Below are 14838 nucleotides of genomic sequence, written 5' to 3' on the forward strand. Positions count from 1 at the left end.
TGCCTGACGGCGCACCGGCTGCCGGCGCGCCTGGCGCCGCGCCCGCACCTGCGCCTGGCGCTGGGCGCGGCGCCCGTGGCGCGCACCAGGCCCCGGCCCTCGCCCGACCCGCACTGGGACGACGAGTTCGTGTTCGAGTAAGTGTTGTGTGGTCACGGTCAGGTGGCGCGCGTGGTGTGGCTGCGCGTGCGGTGCCTGACGGCGCACCGGCTGCCGGCGCGCCTGGCGCCGCGCCCGCACCTGCGCCTGGCGCTGGGCGCGGCGCCCGTGGCGCGCACCAGGCCCCGGCCCTCGCCCGACCCGCACTGGGACGACGAGTTCGTGTTCGAGTAAGTGTTGTGTGGTCACGGTCAGGTGGCGCGCGTGGTGTGGCTGCGCGTGCGGTGCCTGACGGCGCACCGGCTGCCGGCGCGCCTGGCGCCGCGCCCGCACCTGCGCCTGGCGCTGGGCGCGGCGCCCGTGGCGCGCACCAGGCCCCGGCCCTCGCCCGACCCGCACTGGGACGACGAGTTCGTGTTCGAGTAAGTGTTGTGTGGTCACGGTCAGGTGGCGCGCGTGGTGTGGCTGCGCGTGCGGTGCCTGACGGCGCACCGGCTGCCGGCGCGCCTGGCGCCGCGCCCGCACCTGCGCCTGGCGCTGGGCGCGGCGCCCGTGGCGCGCACCAGGCCCCGGCCCTCGCCCGACCCGCACTGGGACGACGAGTTCGTGTTCGAGTAAGTGCTGCCGCCGCCGCCTCTGTTGCCTGCTATATATGGAACAACCATCGACTAAAGTGACAAAACGGGAGCTGCTTGTTTATTGGCGCGACCCGCTCCAATACCTCGAGAAAAAAGAATAGATAACTGTACACTAGATAACGATTACCCTTTTTAATACCCCGATTAACCGCTAGTGCATACGGACTATTAGAAGTATTAATTCGTGTTTTGCGTTCAAATTTATATGATATGTGTTTTTTTCTTCATCACTATTATTTTTATAAACCAGTTGTTGGTAATGTTGTTTTTTACCATACGTACATTCTATCATATTTACAGTGACGTGCCTCCAGATGTGACGTCATTCACGATCACTGTTCACAACACGGGAAAGAGGGGAAAGGAATCCGAGGTAAAATATAATCACAAGATTCATGGGCTATAAACAACACATCAATGTTTTGTATCTCGAACCGTGTTTCACTCCTAATTTTATTTTAATACCTGATTTCAAATAGAACAACGGTTTGTGTTCTATTTCTAGAATATTCAGACATAAGAACTAAAAACTTTCAGTCAAATAATTTTGTGTTGAGTAGTATTAAATTTAACCATAATTTCCCTTTTAGGTAGCGGAGCTAACCATTGAACTGGCGAACCTGGCCAACGGAGAGGAGATCGAAGAGTGGTATCCACTGGCAGGAATGACACCTATTGGCGAATGGGGCTCCCTGAGGCTACGTATTAGGTCAGATCTTTAAAATTACAACTATAATTTGAGAGCCATAAATCGTATCAGGTTTAGGCTGATATTCTTTAATTTTGTATAAGTACACGTATCTCCATTCTTTACAAAATCATTCACGTCTCTATTCAGCCCGGCTAATATAACTCACATTATGATAGCTTTTTGTAATTTTGATTTTGTACACTCGTTTAGTTCAGTCATTAACCCTTTGAACGCCATGCCAGTAGTATGCGGCGCGTCAGCGAGCGACTTCTCATATATAACATGCGGGTCGTTGCTGATAGATGTGATTCTACCCACACCGAGAACCTTGTCGGCATGTACGAAGGTTGATATTGGGCTATAGCTGCTTGACGGTTTTATCGGTCAAAGGTTTAAAGGAACCTGTGTAGGTAGGCATATGTTTGTCTATTTTTATAACGTACAGCGCGTAAATAATATGTTTATTTTGTATAGGTACATGCAGGAACTGGTGATGCCGCGCGAGGAATACAATCCGTTGCGTCAATTGCTATTAGAGCCAGGCTTGCCGGCTGTCAAGGCCCTAGCTGATCTATGCCGCACGGACCGACAGCCGCTCGCCACATGTAAGTTTCTATTAGTTTCTATTAGTTTAAAATATATAGTCTGTCCTTTTTTCTTATCTTAGCGTTTATCCACGTGCATCTTCAACTGTTGTTTCGGGTCCCGGGGTTGGTTTTCTGATTTTTCTTATCTTACTTCGCATGGTCTTGGGCATTCTCTTTAGTGAGACTATTGATACGAAATTAAAAAGTAAAGCTGGTTATACCACTGTCACAATTGTCACCCGACGATAATCTGTCATACATTGCTGGTCTAACAAGTACATAATTGATGCCAGGAAATTGTCAATGTAGAGACAATTGTCAGCTTTAGTGAAATAGGCACCCTTCTGTCGCTGTCAAGGCCAAAGAATAACTAGCAGTTCGCTAGCTACATACCAATCGGTTTTTGACTACCACAGCGTATATGACCTACTGGAAGCCCTCATGGCACTGAGAGTGTAAACACTATACTTTACCTCTACCTGTAAGTATGTTTTAAAGAGAATGATGGTCAGATATGAACGTTATTGTTCCTCTTCCGCAGCGCTGCTGCACGCGTTCACGGAGTGCGGGCGCGGCGCGGAGCTGGCGCGCGAGCTGGCGGGCGCGGAGGTGGCGCGCGAGGGCGACCACCGCACGCTGTTCCGCGGCGCCTCGCTCGCCACCGCCGTCGCCGACGAGTTCATGCGCGCGCAGTGCAAGCCCTTCCTGCAGGTCACCATACTGCCTATTTTCTCATTCAATCTATTACTCTTACTTTAAATCCTTTTGTGGTAACTTATTATAATTATCACCAAAATATATTTCTTTTTACTAGATCCTTTTTTTCTAAAGTTAAACTATATTGATACGTATCCTGGTCACGGCACCAAATTGTAAAAATGAAATGGCTCGCGGGCCGCATGCGGCTCTGAAGGCACAATTGCGGCTTTTTAAGCCACTTGAGATTTCTTACACCACTGACCTTTGAGCTTTCTCTAAAACGTTTGCTGACCTCCGAGCTAGGTTGTTATCGGTCATTGAAATTCAATTGTCTACTGAACAAATGTTATGAGATACATTCAGTCACTTGTTTTGTGAAAACTCTTGTTATGTTAATCTTATTTATATTTTGTATATTTCAGGCAGCTATATCAGAAACAGTTCAGAAATTATCGAATGAAACCAAGCAGTCCGCAGAACTGAACCCCACTAAAATGGACTCCCCAGACGACGCATGTTCTAACGCAGAATACCTTCTTCAGATTCTGGACCAGGTAAGTAACAAAATAATAATATTAAATATGTAATAATTTTCTCGAATATACTTAGAAATAAGAGTTATTATCCGTGACTTCGTTTTTATTTAAAATTGATTTCCGTGTAAAAAATATTCTGTTTTATGAAGAGATAACAGACAGGCAGGAAATTATTTTTTCATTTTTAATATCAGTAGGGATTATTGAGCTTACTGTGGGACTTAGTCAATTTGTGTAATAATGTCCTATAATATTTATTATTATTATTTTATTAAAGGGGTCTAAAATATTATCCTTAACTGGCTCTGGCATGTGTTTCAAATATTAAACATGTAATGTGTGACGGATGTTCGTATTTCAGATAACACACTCAATATTCATGTCGCACGAAACATGCCCACGGCCCGTGCGCTACCTATGTGGATGCCTGCAGCGTGCCGCGATGGCCAAGTGGCCCAATGAGAGATTCGTGCGCACCCGGGTTGTATCAGGTATTCTAATGTGATAAACTTTTTTTTAAACTTGAAGCACATTTTAACAACTTTATAATTGGTACCTAACAATTACAATTTCCTACACATTTCAGCAATCATAAAGTCATTAGCGCCAATTTTTACTATTGGACCATGAATGTGCAGTGAATCAGGTGACAAATTGACAGTTAACAGCGTGATGAAGTAGGGGGACCTTCTTGAAAATCGTATACTGTATTTTTCGAGGAATTTTACTTAAAGGTCATGGCATATAATGATCGTTTTTCCCACCCATTTTTTTTAATAAGTCATTTTAGGTACGTTACATTTTACAAGAGTACACAGGGAGGCGAAACTATGTAAAAACTTTCAAGCAAATTCACTTAACGTTGATATTATTGATGTTATAGGGCCATTAACCTTGAATTCGTCAGACAGGGGAATTTAGTGGATACTGATAGGTGGACGCTTTAACTGCATAAGCATGTAAGTGCTAATTCCCCTTTGCGCAGGGTTCATCTTCCTGCGGCTGATCTGCCGCGCGCTGGTGGAGCCGCGCGCGTGGGGGCTGGTGGCGGCGGCGCCCTCGCCGCACGCGCAGCGCTCGCTCGTCATGGTCGCCAAGTGCCTGCAGAACCTGGCCAACCTCGTCGAGTTCGGCGCCAAGGTCCATGAACCACACACATTACTTCACCGACTTACAGATGGATAGAAACTGAGCGTTGATAGATCGACCACCATGTACATCAATCCGAAACGTAAACTTGACAGTTTGCACTCATTCTCTTATACAGTGAGCTGCGAAATTACATGCAGATGTGAGCTACTAGCTATAACTAATTTAATAATCATTAAACGCAACACGTACACAAAGAAGCCTGACGATAAGTATTTTTGTCTGGCCTTTTTGATTATTCATGGTCTATGTGTTACAGGAACCATACATGGAAGTAGTGAATCCCTTCATATTGAAGAATAAGGAGCGGATGGTCGTGTTTCTCGACCAACTGAGCAATATGCAAGAGCCTGGAAATGCGCCGCCCAACTCCAATAACAACCTCGATATTGGTAAGTAATACTGAATACATAAATAAATATTATAGGACATTCTTACACAGATTGACTAAGTCCCACAGTAAGCTCAAGAAGGCTTGCGTTGTGGGTATCAGACAACGATACGAGTATATATGATATACAAATACATAGAAAACACCCATGACTGAGGAACAAATATCTGTGTGCTCATCACACAAACAAATGCCGTTACCGGGATTCGAACCCAAGACCATCGGCTTCATAGGCAGGATCACTACCCACTAGGCCAGACCGGTCATCAAATACATACTATCAAAATGCTACTAAATTACTAAATCTAGAAATTCTCTAGGTCAAACACAAATAATTATGCTAGCGCCATCCAATGAATAACTCCACGGCAAGTTATTCTTAGTCGGGTTTTTCATGTAAGTTTAGTTCCAAGACGTACTTTATTAGCTGTACGATTCTTCAAAACCTGTTTTTTTCTAAATAAATAGAAAAAAAAAAACCGATACGATTTTTACAGTTTGCGGCTCTTAAATAATATTACCTCAATACTGCTTGAAAAACAGGTCCTCGGACTCTGACGTTGTTTTCTAATTTTGATTAACATTCTACCACCAGCTAAAGAACTAGCGACGCTGCACCACATCTGCGTGTCGCACCTGGCGGAGCTGCAGGCGCTCGCCAAGACGCAGCCCGCCATCAGGAAGCTGGTCACCGTCACCGAGATGCTCACCAAGCACAAGCACAAGTACCTGGAGATGATCAGATAGGACGCGTCACGTGACACAGGTAGCGAACCCGGCTGATTTCTGTATACTCGTCTGATTATAAGTAATATTGGTCGGGTCAACATTTCAGGATCCCTTCATACTCGTTTTTTATTTACCCTTTGATAATTTACCGTTTTAAACAGATTACTTCGAAAAATGGGGAACATACATAAAGACAAGCCAAAACAGACAAGGTCCCGACGAATCGAGAAACCTGTCCTTAAAGTCGATAAACAAAATGTAGCGTGATTTGGAGTAGGGACACCTTAGGAAATAAACTTGAGATAAACGGAGAAGATTATTGACGTTACGAATTTGATTGGGTATTAAGTGTGTAACGTTTTATTTCAGGGTAAACACTACAAGGCCGAAGAAGCACAAGGCATCTCCGGAAAGACTAATCCGACTTAAAGCGTAGTCATTAGGTTTAGCGTTGAGTCTGCATTCAAAGTTACGTTCGTGCGTTCTCGTGCCAAACTTTTGTAATCATATTTATGATCAATTCTGGTGCCTTTTTCATAAACCACAAGCCTTGTAGGCGTTAAATTGTTATTTTATATGACATGACGCGCTAAATGTTATTTTATGAAGTGGGCACCGGGATGCGCTTAATTTCTTAGCTGATATGATTAGTTTAAGCCAGGCGAAACAATGTGTAGGCACTGTAGCCTAAATACAGGGCTGAGAAGTTAGCGTTCTTCAAATTGGTTAAGAATAATGAGCGACTTATAGATACTCGAAGTTATGATATTTAGATATATTTTTTTTAGGTTTGTTCGTGCTGCTTGCGTATTTGTTTTTAGCCTCGACGTAAAAAAGAGGGGCGTTGACGCCAATGCGAATTTCCTTGCAGTGGTTCTTAGATATGTTTGATAAAAATCGTTCCAGCAGTTTGAAGCGTTTCAGCTGTACCAAAATGATGCGAGGCATTTTTTTGCATAGGGATTTTTTTCATTTAATAGTTCTAAAAATATTTTGTAAGATTTATTTGTTTTCTTCCCGAAAACACCTTCCGATAGCAATATAAATGTTAGCAAAAATCATGTTTAGGCTACGTCCGCATCTAGGCTTAAAAAGGGTGCTTTTAATTGGTGTCTAAACCAAGCCAAATATCATGACTTTGAGTATTTAAAAGGGTAGGTTCATAGCGCGATGAATAGTCGACTTATTTAGGCAAACGAATGCTCTCTAGTATTTAACGCGTATTTATTGGTAGCCGCGTAATGTATTATTTGTAGTTAAGTTTAATAATCTTCCTAATGAACAGCGGCGGTGTTTAACATGGTAATTGTATTATTGTACTTGTGTTATTGAATTAAGATTTGCGGAGAATTTTGTTTGTCCAAGCCAAGTTGCCAGATATAAAAAGGCTGTTCATATATAACGACGTGGCGTTCTCCTGAAATACTTTGGAACATGTTAGTAAATGCAGTCACCAAGTTGTTTATCTTTTTAATTACAATGCTACTGTAAATAGTGAATTCACTGACAAACTTTCAAATACAGGCAGTTAGAAAAACATTCGCTCATAATGTAAGGAATGCAATATAGTATGAAAACTACCTTTTGTGTGAATTACATGTGTTGCTGTTAAGACTCATCTCAGTCAGAGGCGTATTTAAATATTTGGCGCTACGGGCCATTTAGATTCGCCGCCCAATTAAGTGATGATAATGTATTTCATTTAAGGAAAAAACCCTGTTTTGCCGCCATTTCCAGCCTGCCGCCCCGAGCCATGACCTGTTTGGCCCTAGGGTAAATACGCCCCTGATTTCAGTGACACAAGTATAATATTGGTAGTTAATCCGCCATGAACAATCGAATTAAGTATATTAATTTTATATTTTTAACAAATTATATTGGAATTGCTTTAAAATAGTTTACATAATAAAAATATTAATTTTATTTTGTCAATACTCCTTAAATAATCTTTTATATTGTATGAATATTATTACTTTTAGACATTTATACACGAGTATTATCCTAATATTCAATGTAGTGGTTAAGAGTACAATTATATTGTGTCGCGGCGGTGGCGTTAGCAATATGAAAAAAAATAGTATTATATTTGCTCAAATTTCAACATTATCAAAATTCAAAAATAGACGATGTTTCGTTTGCACATTGATTGAACAATTTGAAACCGTATTAACTAAGTGACTTAGCTTATTACCTAATGAGGATCTACGAGTCTGACCTCCAGTTGTGTAATGGAAGAGTGATAAGCATTTTACGATTTTTTAGAAGTTTCGACTGCAATCGATAATCGATTGATCATACTCCGAAAATTACACCCATCTTTAATGTAGCTGAAACGCGGCCGCCGCAATCGCCGGGCATTTAGATGTAGAACATTAATTTTAGTGTTATACAACGTGTTACACCAACTACTGAAAGACCCTCGATTGATTTATTATAATTTTAATTCCAAAGTTTTAAGTACCTATTTATAGTCAGTCAAACAAGTATGTCAGTAGAAAAAGGCGCGAAATTAAAATTTTCTATGGATCGATAACCCTTCGCGTTTAATTTTTTTTTAATTGCCGCTTTTTTCTACTGACGGAAATGACTTTATAATTATCACTTTATTTAACATTTGCAATGTCAAAATGTGGCAATATCGTAACGTTTAGAATGACAGTACCTCACTTTGTTCTATTCCAGTCGCTGCAAAGTTAGCTTAGACGGACTCTAAAATACAAAAAAAAACGACTTAATTAGGTTCATAAAAGTTTTTTAATAGTTGGTGTTTTAATGTTGTACATTCGACCATCACGCATAAACACCAAAAATGTTTAAAAGGAATGATTGTGGTTTGTGATAGTTTGAGAAGTATGGTGTTACATAGTTATACAAGGTGTAACAAAAATAGTGGGGATCCGTTAAAGGGCATATTCGTATCGGTATCGTGTTCTGAGTAGAAGACAAAAAAAAATACGCAAAAAATGTTTGGTCTTTGTATGGATCAGAGATGGCCGACTTAGACGACCTGTCCAATAGAAAAAAAATATCGCGACAATTTTTATTTTCTATTTTTTCCTAATCAGAACACGATACCGAATATGCGTTACCGAATACCTGAAGCGGATCTCCACTATTTGTTACATCTAATATGTATTCAAATTGATGTGAAGGCGTGAACTGCACCGACACAGCACCTAGTCTAATGACGAATTGTTTACAAATCGAATGTAACCGATTTTCTGTCTCTGTGATAATATTCATCACTTTAATTCGTCTCAATTTGCACTTCTGTGATTACTTTGTATTTGATCAGCTTTATTTTATGCTCTTATACTGCCTACGTGTTTCGTGTTTTTTTGGCTGGCTAAAGGTTTTGAAACTGTGATGTTTGAATCACAAGTTCCACATTGTCTTCCCTTGGCTGGCAGGGATTCATTCCGAATGGCTCAAATAATATACAGACTTAAAAATGCATTTCTAGTGCCATAATATTGTGTACTTATTTGTATATATCTAATGGCTGTTATTGCGACTTACACAATTAATATTCTACGATCAAACCGTTTTTCAGCAGTTTTTGCTAAAAACTAAGCTTTAAAATAAAATAAAAATTGTGACGTTCTAGCGTTAAAAATAGCGCTTAAACGTTAAAAAGATTTCTAACTGCAACTTATTCACAACCAACAAAGTGATACTTATTGCCAGAGAATGACTAAATAAGGAGAGGTATGTATGCTCAGAACTAGTATACAGAAAATACCTACTAAAAGTTACACAATTTACTCATTACGTCATTATACACGTCGCTGATAGAAAATGCCACAATCGGTCTGGGCAAGTGGGCATGCCTCACCTTAATTTAGTTGCTTCTCTTACTATATTGTAAAATAGTTCTTTATTGCAAGGCAGTGACGTCTGCTTCGGAATTCCAGTTTTAGAACATTGAAGTGTCCTTTGTGAATAGACTCCTATAGAATTGAATAGTGTCAGTATGTTAACAAAGAAAAATGTCGCACTTGTGGCTTACCCATTAGGCAGTAGAGTTGGCGCGTTAGTCTGGCCGGCTAAACTTTTCCGTAGTCCCATCAGATTGCCTTGATTGCAAGTTTGTGAAAAAAATTTGACGCGCATATAAAGATAGAGAAACTAAATATTTATTTCCCCTTTCTAACACAAATGCCAAATCAAAATTATGGACAAACGATTATCAAGATGTAATCATTGCAGGTAGCGAGATTATTTGATTGTCCATTGCCCTTTAAAGCTATTAGAACTTATGTGGTTTAATAAGTTTAGCCTTTTTAATCCCTAATTTTTAATAAAACTCTTAATTCATAATAAATACCGGGATCTCGGGAGTGATCAGGAAAGTTTCGGTATTAATACCGGTATTTGAAAGCCCTAAGAAGCGTTTATGAATAACGCCATTATTATTATTTGCAATGGTACAGAGCTATTTACTGGTAAGTTTGGCCGGTCTGACTAGCTTAAAATTATAAACAGCCGAGTGTCGAGGCAATTTCGAAAATTGTTGTAGGTTCACGCGTTCTTCGGAGTTGGAGAAAGTTTAGGCCATTCCTATTTCTATGTATAGCCGAGGACTTCGTGGTTCGAGTTTGATATCTAAACTAGATGGCACTGTATGGCTCCAGTGGCGGGGAAAGACCAAAATATGTGGGCAAGGTACATTTATCGAAGCCCTCTGGTGGCGCAAGAAATAACTAACATTATTACGTTTTGTGTCCGAGATATACTTATACTTATATGAGGTGCGAGGCCCCTCAGACCGCGAGGCCGTAGACGGCGGCCCACGTCGCCCACGCCTAACACCGCTTCTGTATGGCGCCATAAGTTTTGTGATCACTTTTTAATTCCTGGTAAAATCCATAAACACATGAGTAAGTAGGAATAATCTAAAATTTCTCGGAATCTTAGGCACTCTTCTACGGCGATTTCTCAAAACGCCCATTGAGTATAAGTAGTATGGATCAATGCATCGAAGTTGTGACGGTTCCGTTGTTGTGTAGCGATAGGTTGTAGCTCTAGTGGTGTGTCGTCGCTGTATTTAAGTGTTATCTAGCTTACGATAGACAATGTCTAGACTGAATTACGCTCCAATTAATTAGATGTGTTAGTGCACTTAGATTTTCCACGAAAAGTGATAAATATGCAATATTCGGCCCATTTGATAGTTTTTTATACTAAAATTCAGAGGTTATTATCCTTGACGATTAACATTTGGAAACATTTTTAAATAAGCACTTGTATTTAATTTAATGTTAGGACTCTATGGTTAATTTGACAGGGGAACTTTTACAAGGAATTGTGGGTTTTCGTAAATGGGGGTTCGGGTTGCGAGCTTGGTTCATGAGACATTCTTCACCCTTTACTATGAGCATTAGTCAGTCATACTTGTAAGTTTAATGAAAGTAGTGATTAGACTAGTTCACAATTCACAACACGTAACATTCAAATAAATATGATTTTTCTCAATTTAGTTTTAGTTAAAAAATGATAATTGTTTTACATACAACATGTTTCTTTTTCAACATCCGGCCATAAGTACTGCGTGGATTGAATATGTTGGTCAGAGACCAACCCGAAAATTGCGAAAACAGTCAATTTTTAGCGCGTATTTGAGATTTTTATCAGCATATTGTAAATGATGATCAACTTTCTAAGAATAGGTACTTATTCAATTTGGAGTGTGGTTAGATGTTGAAAAAACTCCTTGTATTGATGTTATTTTATTCGATCTGCAATATAGATAAAATGACATGCTTCATGTAAATGCACCTTTAAATTTTAAAATAATTGAATAATTAACACTATAACATAAACATTAATTATTTTATAGTAGCCATTAAAATTACTTCACTTGTTAAAATATCTGCATTTAAAACACAGCTGTTCACAAGTATTAAATCATACTTTTATTGTGTCTCAATAATGCAAGTCTGTTCTTGCTGTAATGGTATTGATTTTAGATTTTGTGACTATTTTCTATCCCTTAGTGTATGTATACTGTTTTCCATGAAATTTTTATGTGCTAGAAATCAAGTCTCATTAAAATTTTAACTATGAAAATATAAATTGTGTTTTATTTCTTCAAAGCAAATGGTGTTTTGTTTCTTTTTTTTTTTGCCTTGGCTTAGATGTTCAGGTAAGTCTAAATTACTTGGATATTTTTTTATGATTTTTTTTTAAATCTTATTTGTTCTTCCTGTAAATCATTATTTTTATCTTTTAATAATTTTGTTTTCAACAATATTATTATTAAGCCTACAATAATAATGAATTTACTCCATTTTAGGAATAAAATGTGGCAAGTATATTATTAAGCCAGACCAGCAATATATGATCATTGTCAAGTGGGCGCTGTTATTCTCATGTATAGGGCAACAGTTCAGTTTAGTATGAAAAATTTAGTTCCAATGAAATTCCGCAATATGGCGCGTGATCATATATTACTGGTCTGGCTGTATACCTAGTTGGTTACTAAGTTCTGTTACTCGATTTGCAACCTCTTTATTTCCGTTAAAACAAATGCTACCGAAAAAATAAAAAATGACATAATGTGGTGGATTTGTGAGCTATAATTATATGTATACCACATATAACGCTTATCTCGTCGTATCTATAATGAATTGGAGCCTAAAAGAGAATCGTATCGCAGTAATTGCGTTGCACAAATGTGGGCACCCGCCAAACATGATTTTGACTTTGCTTGAAAACCTAAAAATCAACATACAATTTGTTTATCGCACAATTAATAGATACAATAGTACTCAGAGCGTCGATGATCGCAAGAGGTCTGGAAGACCACGCACCGTTTGGACCCCAGCTCTAATAAAGGCAGTGAAGGCGAGAATTGCAAGAAACCCCGTCCGGAAGCAATAGTTGTTGGCAATACAGATGTCTGTGAAGAGAAGCTCCCTAAAAAAAGTTATCAATGAAGACCTTGGACTACACGCTTACCGCAGACAAAAAGGTCATTTGCTTAATGGAAGATTAAAGACTATGAGGCTAGAGAAAGTCGCGTGCTATTGAAGCGTTACGCACAAAATGGCCACCGAAAAATACTATTTACAGATGAAAAAAATTTTACCATTGAAGAATGTTGTAACCGCCAGAATGACAGAGTGTATGCAAAAAACAGTCAAGAGGCGATTGCGGCTGTTCCGAGAGTGCAACGAGGCCAACATCCCGCTTATGTAATGATTTGGCTGGGTGTGTCATACTCAGGGCTAACACAGGTTCATTTCTGTGAAAAAGGTGTGAAAACTGGGGCCAAAGTTTTCCAAGAAACCGTTCTCGAACCAATAGTGAAGCCCTTAAGCCACACCCTTTTTCAAAACCAGCCATGGGTCTTTCAACAGGACTCAGCACCTGCACATAAGGCAAAAACAACTCAAGCCTGGTTTCGAAGGAACAAAATTGACTTTATTGCCCACGAAGACTTGCCATCCTTCAGCCCGGACCTTAACCCCCTGGATTATGCCATATGGCAGGTTATTGAGGAGAAAGCCTGTGCTAAACCCCACACAAATATTGACTCCCTCAAGCGGGCCATAGTTAAGACAGTGACCGAGGAGGCCATTTTGAATGATATTGTCATATGTAATTCCTGATTTTGTGTACTTCATTTTAATGTATAGTTTATTCAACTTTCGTTCGTATATTTTATGTAGATAAAGATTATTCCAGTAAATAACAGAATTTAGTAACCTAGTTGGTTACTTGTAATATATTGTGTATATTCTGTGGATCCAAAGCAGCTAAACCACTGTGTTGATCCTTAGTAGTGATATACTCGTATGAATGTAGTTTTACGAAGATTTATAAAGAGTCGGGTATCGGTAAATATCTATTAATAATAATAATCTTACTATGGAACAAATCTACATCTAGCATATTGTTCAGTTCATAGAATAGTTGTTCGAGGGAAGAAACATTTTTACGAATGTTATTGCGAGAAGGAGGGCTACAAAGCAAGGACCTTCTGCGCAAGAGGCAGGAATATGAAATTGTACTTTACTGGAGCAAAGAGCATATATCATCATTTGCCGATCGTCTTTTATAGAGCACATCCATGATAAAACACAAATAAATGCCATTAGCGGGGTCTCCACACAGAGCGAGCATACGCGCGAGGCAATTTCCTCGCGTACAAACCGGCCAGTGTAGACGTGCCTCGGCCGAGGCGGCGCGTGCGTTTTCCTCGCCCGAACGCGCCGCCTCGGCCAAGGCACGTCTACACTGGCCGTTTTGTGCGTGAGGAAATTGCCTCACGGGTATGCTCGCTGTGTGAACTGGGCTAATTACTGGGATTTGAACCCAAAGCCCAAGCCTTATAGGCAGTGTTACTATGAACTAGGTTAGGAGTACTAGAAGACTGTTACCTTTCTATTTGTCAATTAATTGAATTTCAGACAGACAATCCTGCTGCTACAAGGTTCAAACATACATCGGGGTCTATGGAGCGAGATTACATGTATTTATAACTTTGTTAATTTTAAAATAATTACCAAACTATGAATTAAATATAATTACTAAGTTCCAAATGTGCTGCGAAATGTTAAAGTGGTATTGGTTTTCACAGTTTTTACCTAATTTTTGGCACTAAAAACCCTGATGCATGATTATAAAAATAATATAGGTACTGTTATTAAAATAGAATGCTATTAATAATCAACCTTAGTATAAAAATATTTGTTTATTTATATAAAACATTAAAAGTTTCTTAGATTTATACTACTTAGGTTAGAAAGAGTATTGAAAATGCCATAATTAAGCAACAAACTGCAATGTAAGGTGATTTGCGTTCCCCAATCCTAGCACACTTCCAAAATGTTCCAAGTAACCTGCAAAGAAAATCTTATTGAGAAATGAAGTTAATATTTCAACCATGGCAAGTTTAGTCAAGTACTCACCCAGTTTTATTGCGGTCCATAATACTAGGGAAGAAAGATCTCAAGTATGCACATGTGCATATTAGAAGTAATATAACAGATAACAAACTTTGAAAATTAAATATCGCACTCTGAAACAGTAATTAAATTTAATTAGTTCAATATGCTGAGTAGCATTCGGCATTTGAAGATGTAAATTGTATTGACCATCTTATTCTTACCATCGTGCTGGTTTCCTTTTCATAGAATTAATTACCATAAAAATTAGACTATAATTGCAGAATAAATGAGAAATCTATTCTTTATTTAGAAAAATATATTTATTTCTGTCCTTTCCATACAATAATACATTACATATCATTTTGACATAACTTTGACATTGACAATGACAATACAATGCAACGCGATGCGCGAACACATGCTCG

General features: G+C 39.4%; 2 protein-coding genes across 2 annotated transcripts in view; one reads left to right on the forward strand and one right to left on the reverse strand.

Annotated features, from left to right (window-relative positions):
- Nucleotides 1-11594, forward strand: part of LOC133527054 (ras GTPase-activating protein 1) — a 28551-nt gene extending 16957 nt beyond the window's left edge. Inside the window, exons 11-20 of the mRNA XM_061863940.1 lie at nt 1038-1110; nt 1328-1446; nt 1903-2033; nt 2557-2726; nt 3137-3268; nt 3612-3741; nt 4236-4390; nt 4659-4791; nt 5386-5556; nt 5889-11594. Coding sequence (XP_061719924.1) covers nt 1038-1110; nt 1328-1446; nt 1903-2033; nt 2557-2726; nt 3137-3268; nt 3612-3741; nt 4236-4390; nt 4659-4791; nt 5386-5537 — 1195 coding nt within the window. The 3' untranslated portion in view covers nt 5538-5556; nt 5889-11594. The remainder of the gene's footprint in view (nt 1-1037; nt 1111-1327; nt 1447-1902; nt 2034-2556; nt 2727-3136; nt 3269-3611; nt 3742-4235; nt 4391-4658; nt 4792-5385; nt 5557-5888) is intronic.
- Nucleotides 11595-14198: 2604 nt separating this feature from the next.
- Nucleotides 14199-14809, reverse strand: LOC133527052 (protein kish-A). The gene is made up of 3 exons (XM_061863939.1): nt 14635-14809; nt 14435-14544; nt 14199-14365 (listed from the first exon to the last, which is right to left on the reverse strand). The coding sequence occupies exons 1-3, from the start codon at nt 14635-14637 to the stop codon at nt 14260-14262; spliced, it is 219 nt and encodes a 72-aa protein (XP_061719923.1). The 5' UTR covers nt 14638-14809; the 3' UTR covers nt 14199-14259.
- Nucleotides 14810-14838: the final 29 nt, after the last annotated feature.

Source organism: Cydia pomonella, chromosome 17 (assembly GCF_033807575.1).
Source record: "Cydia pomonella isolate Wapato2018A chromosome 17, ilCydPomo1, whole genome shotgun sequence".
NCBI classification, from domain to species: domain Eukaryota; kingdom Metazoa; phylum Arthropoda; class Insecta; order Lepidoptera; family Tortricidae; genus Cydia; species Cydia pomonella.

Bases quoted from the DNA above. Each gene is read 5' to 3' on its own strand.
- LOC133527052 (XM_061863939.1), bottom strand. The intron at 14,366-14,434 runs GTGAGTACTTGA...TTTTCTTTGCAG, and splicing joins ATGGACCGCAATAAAACTGG to GTTACTTGGAACATTTTGGA.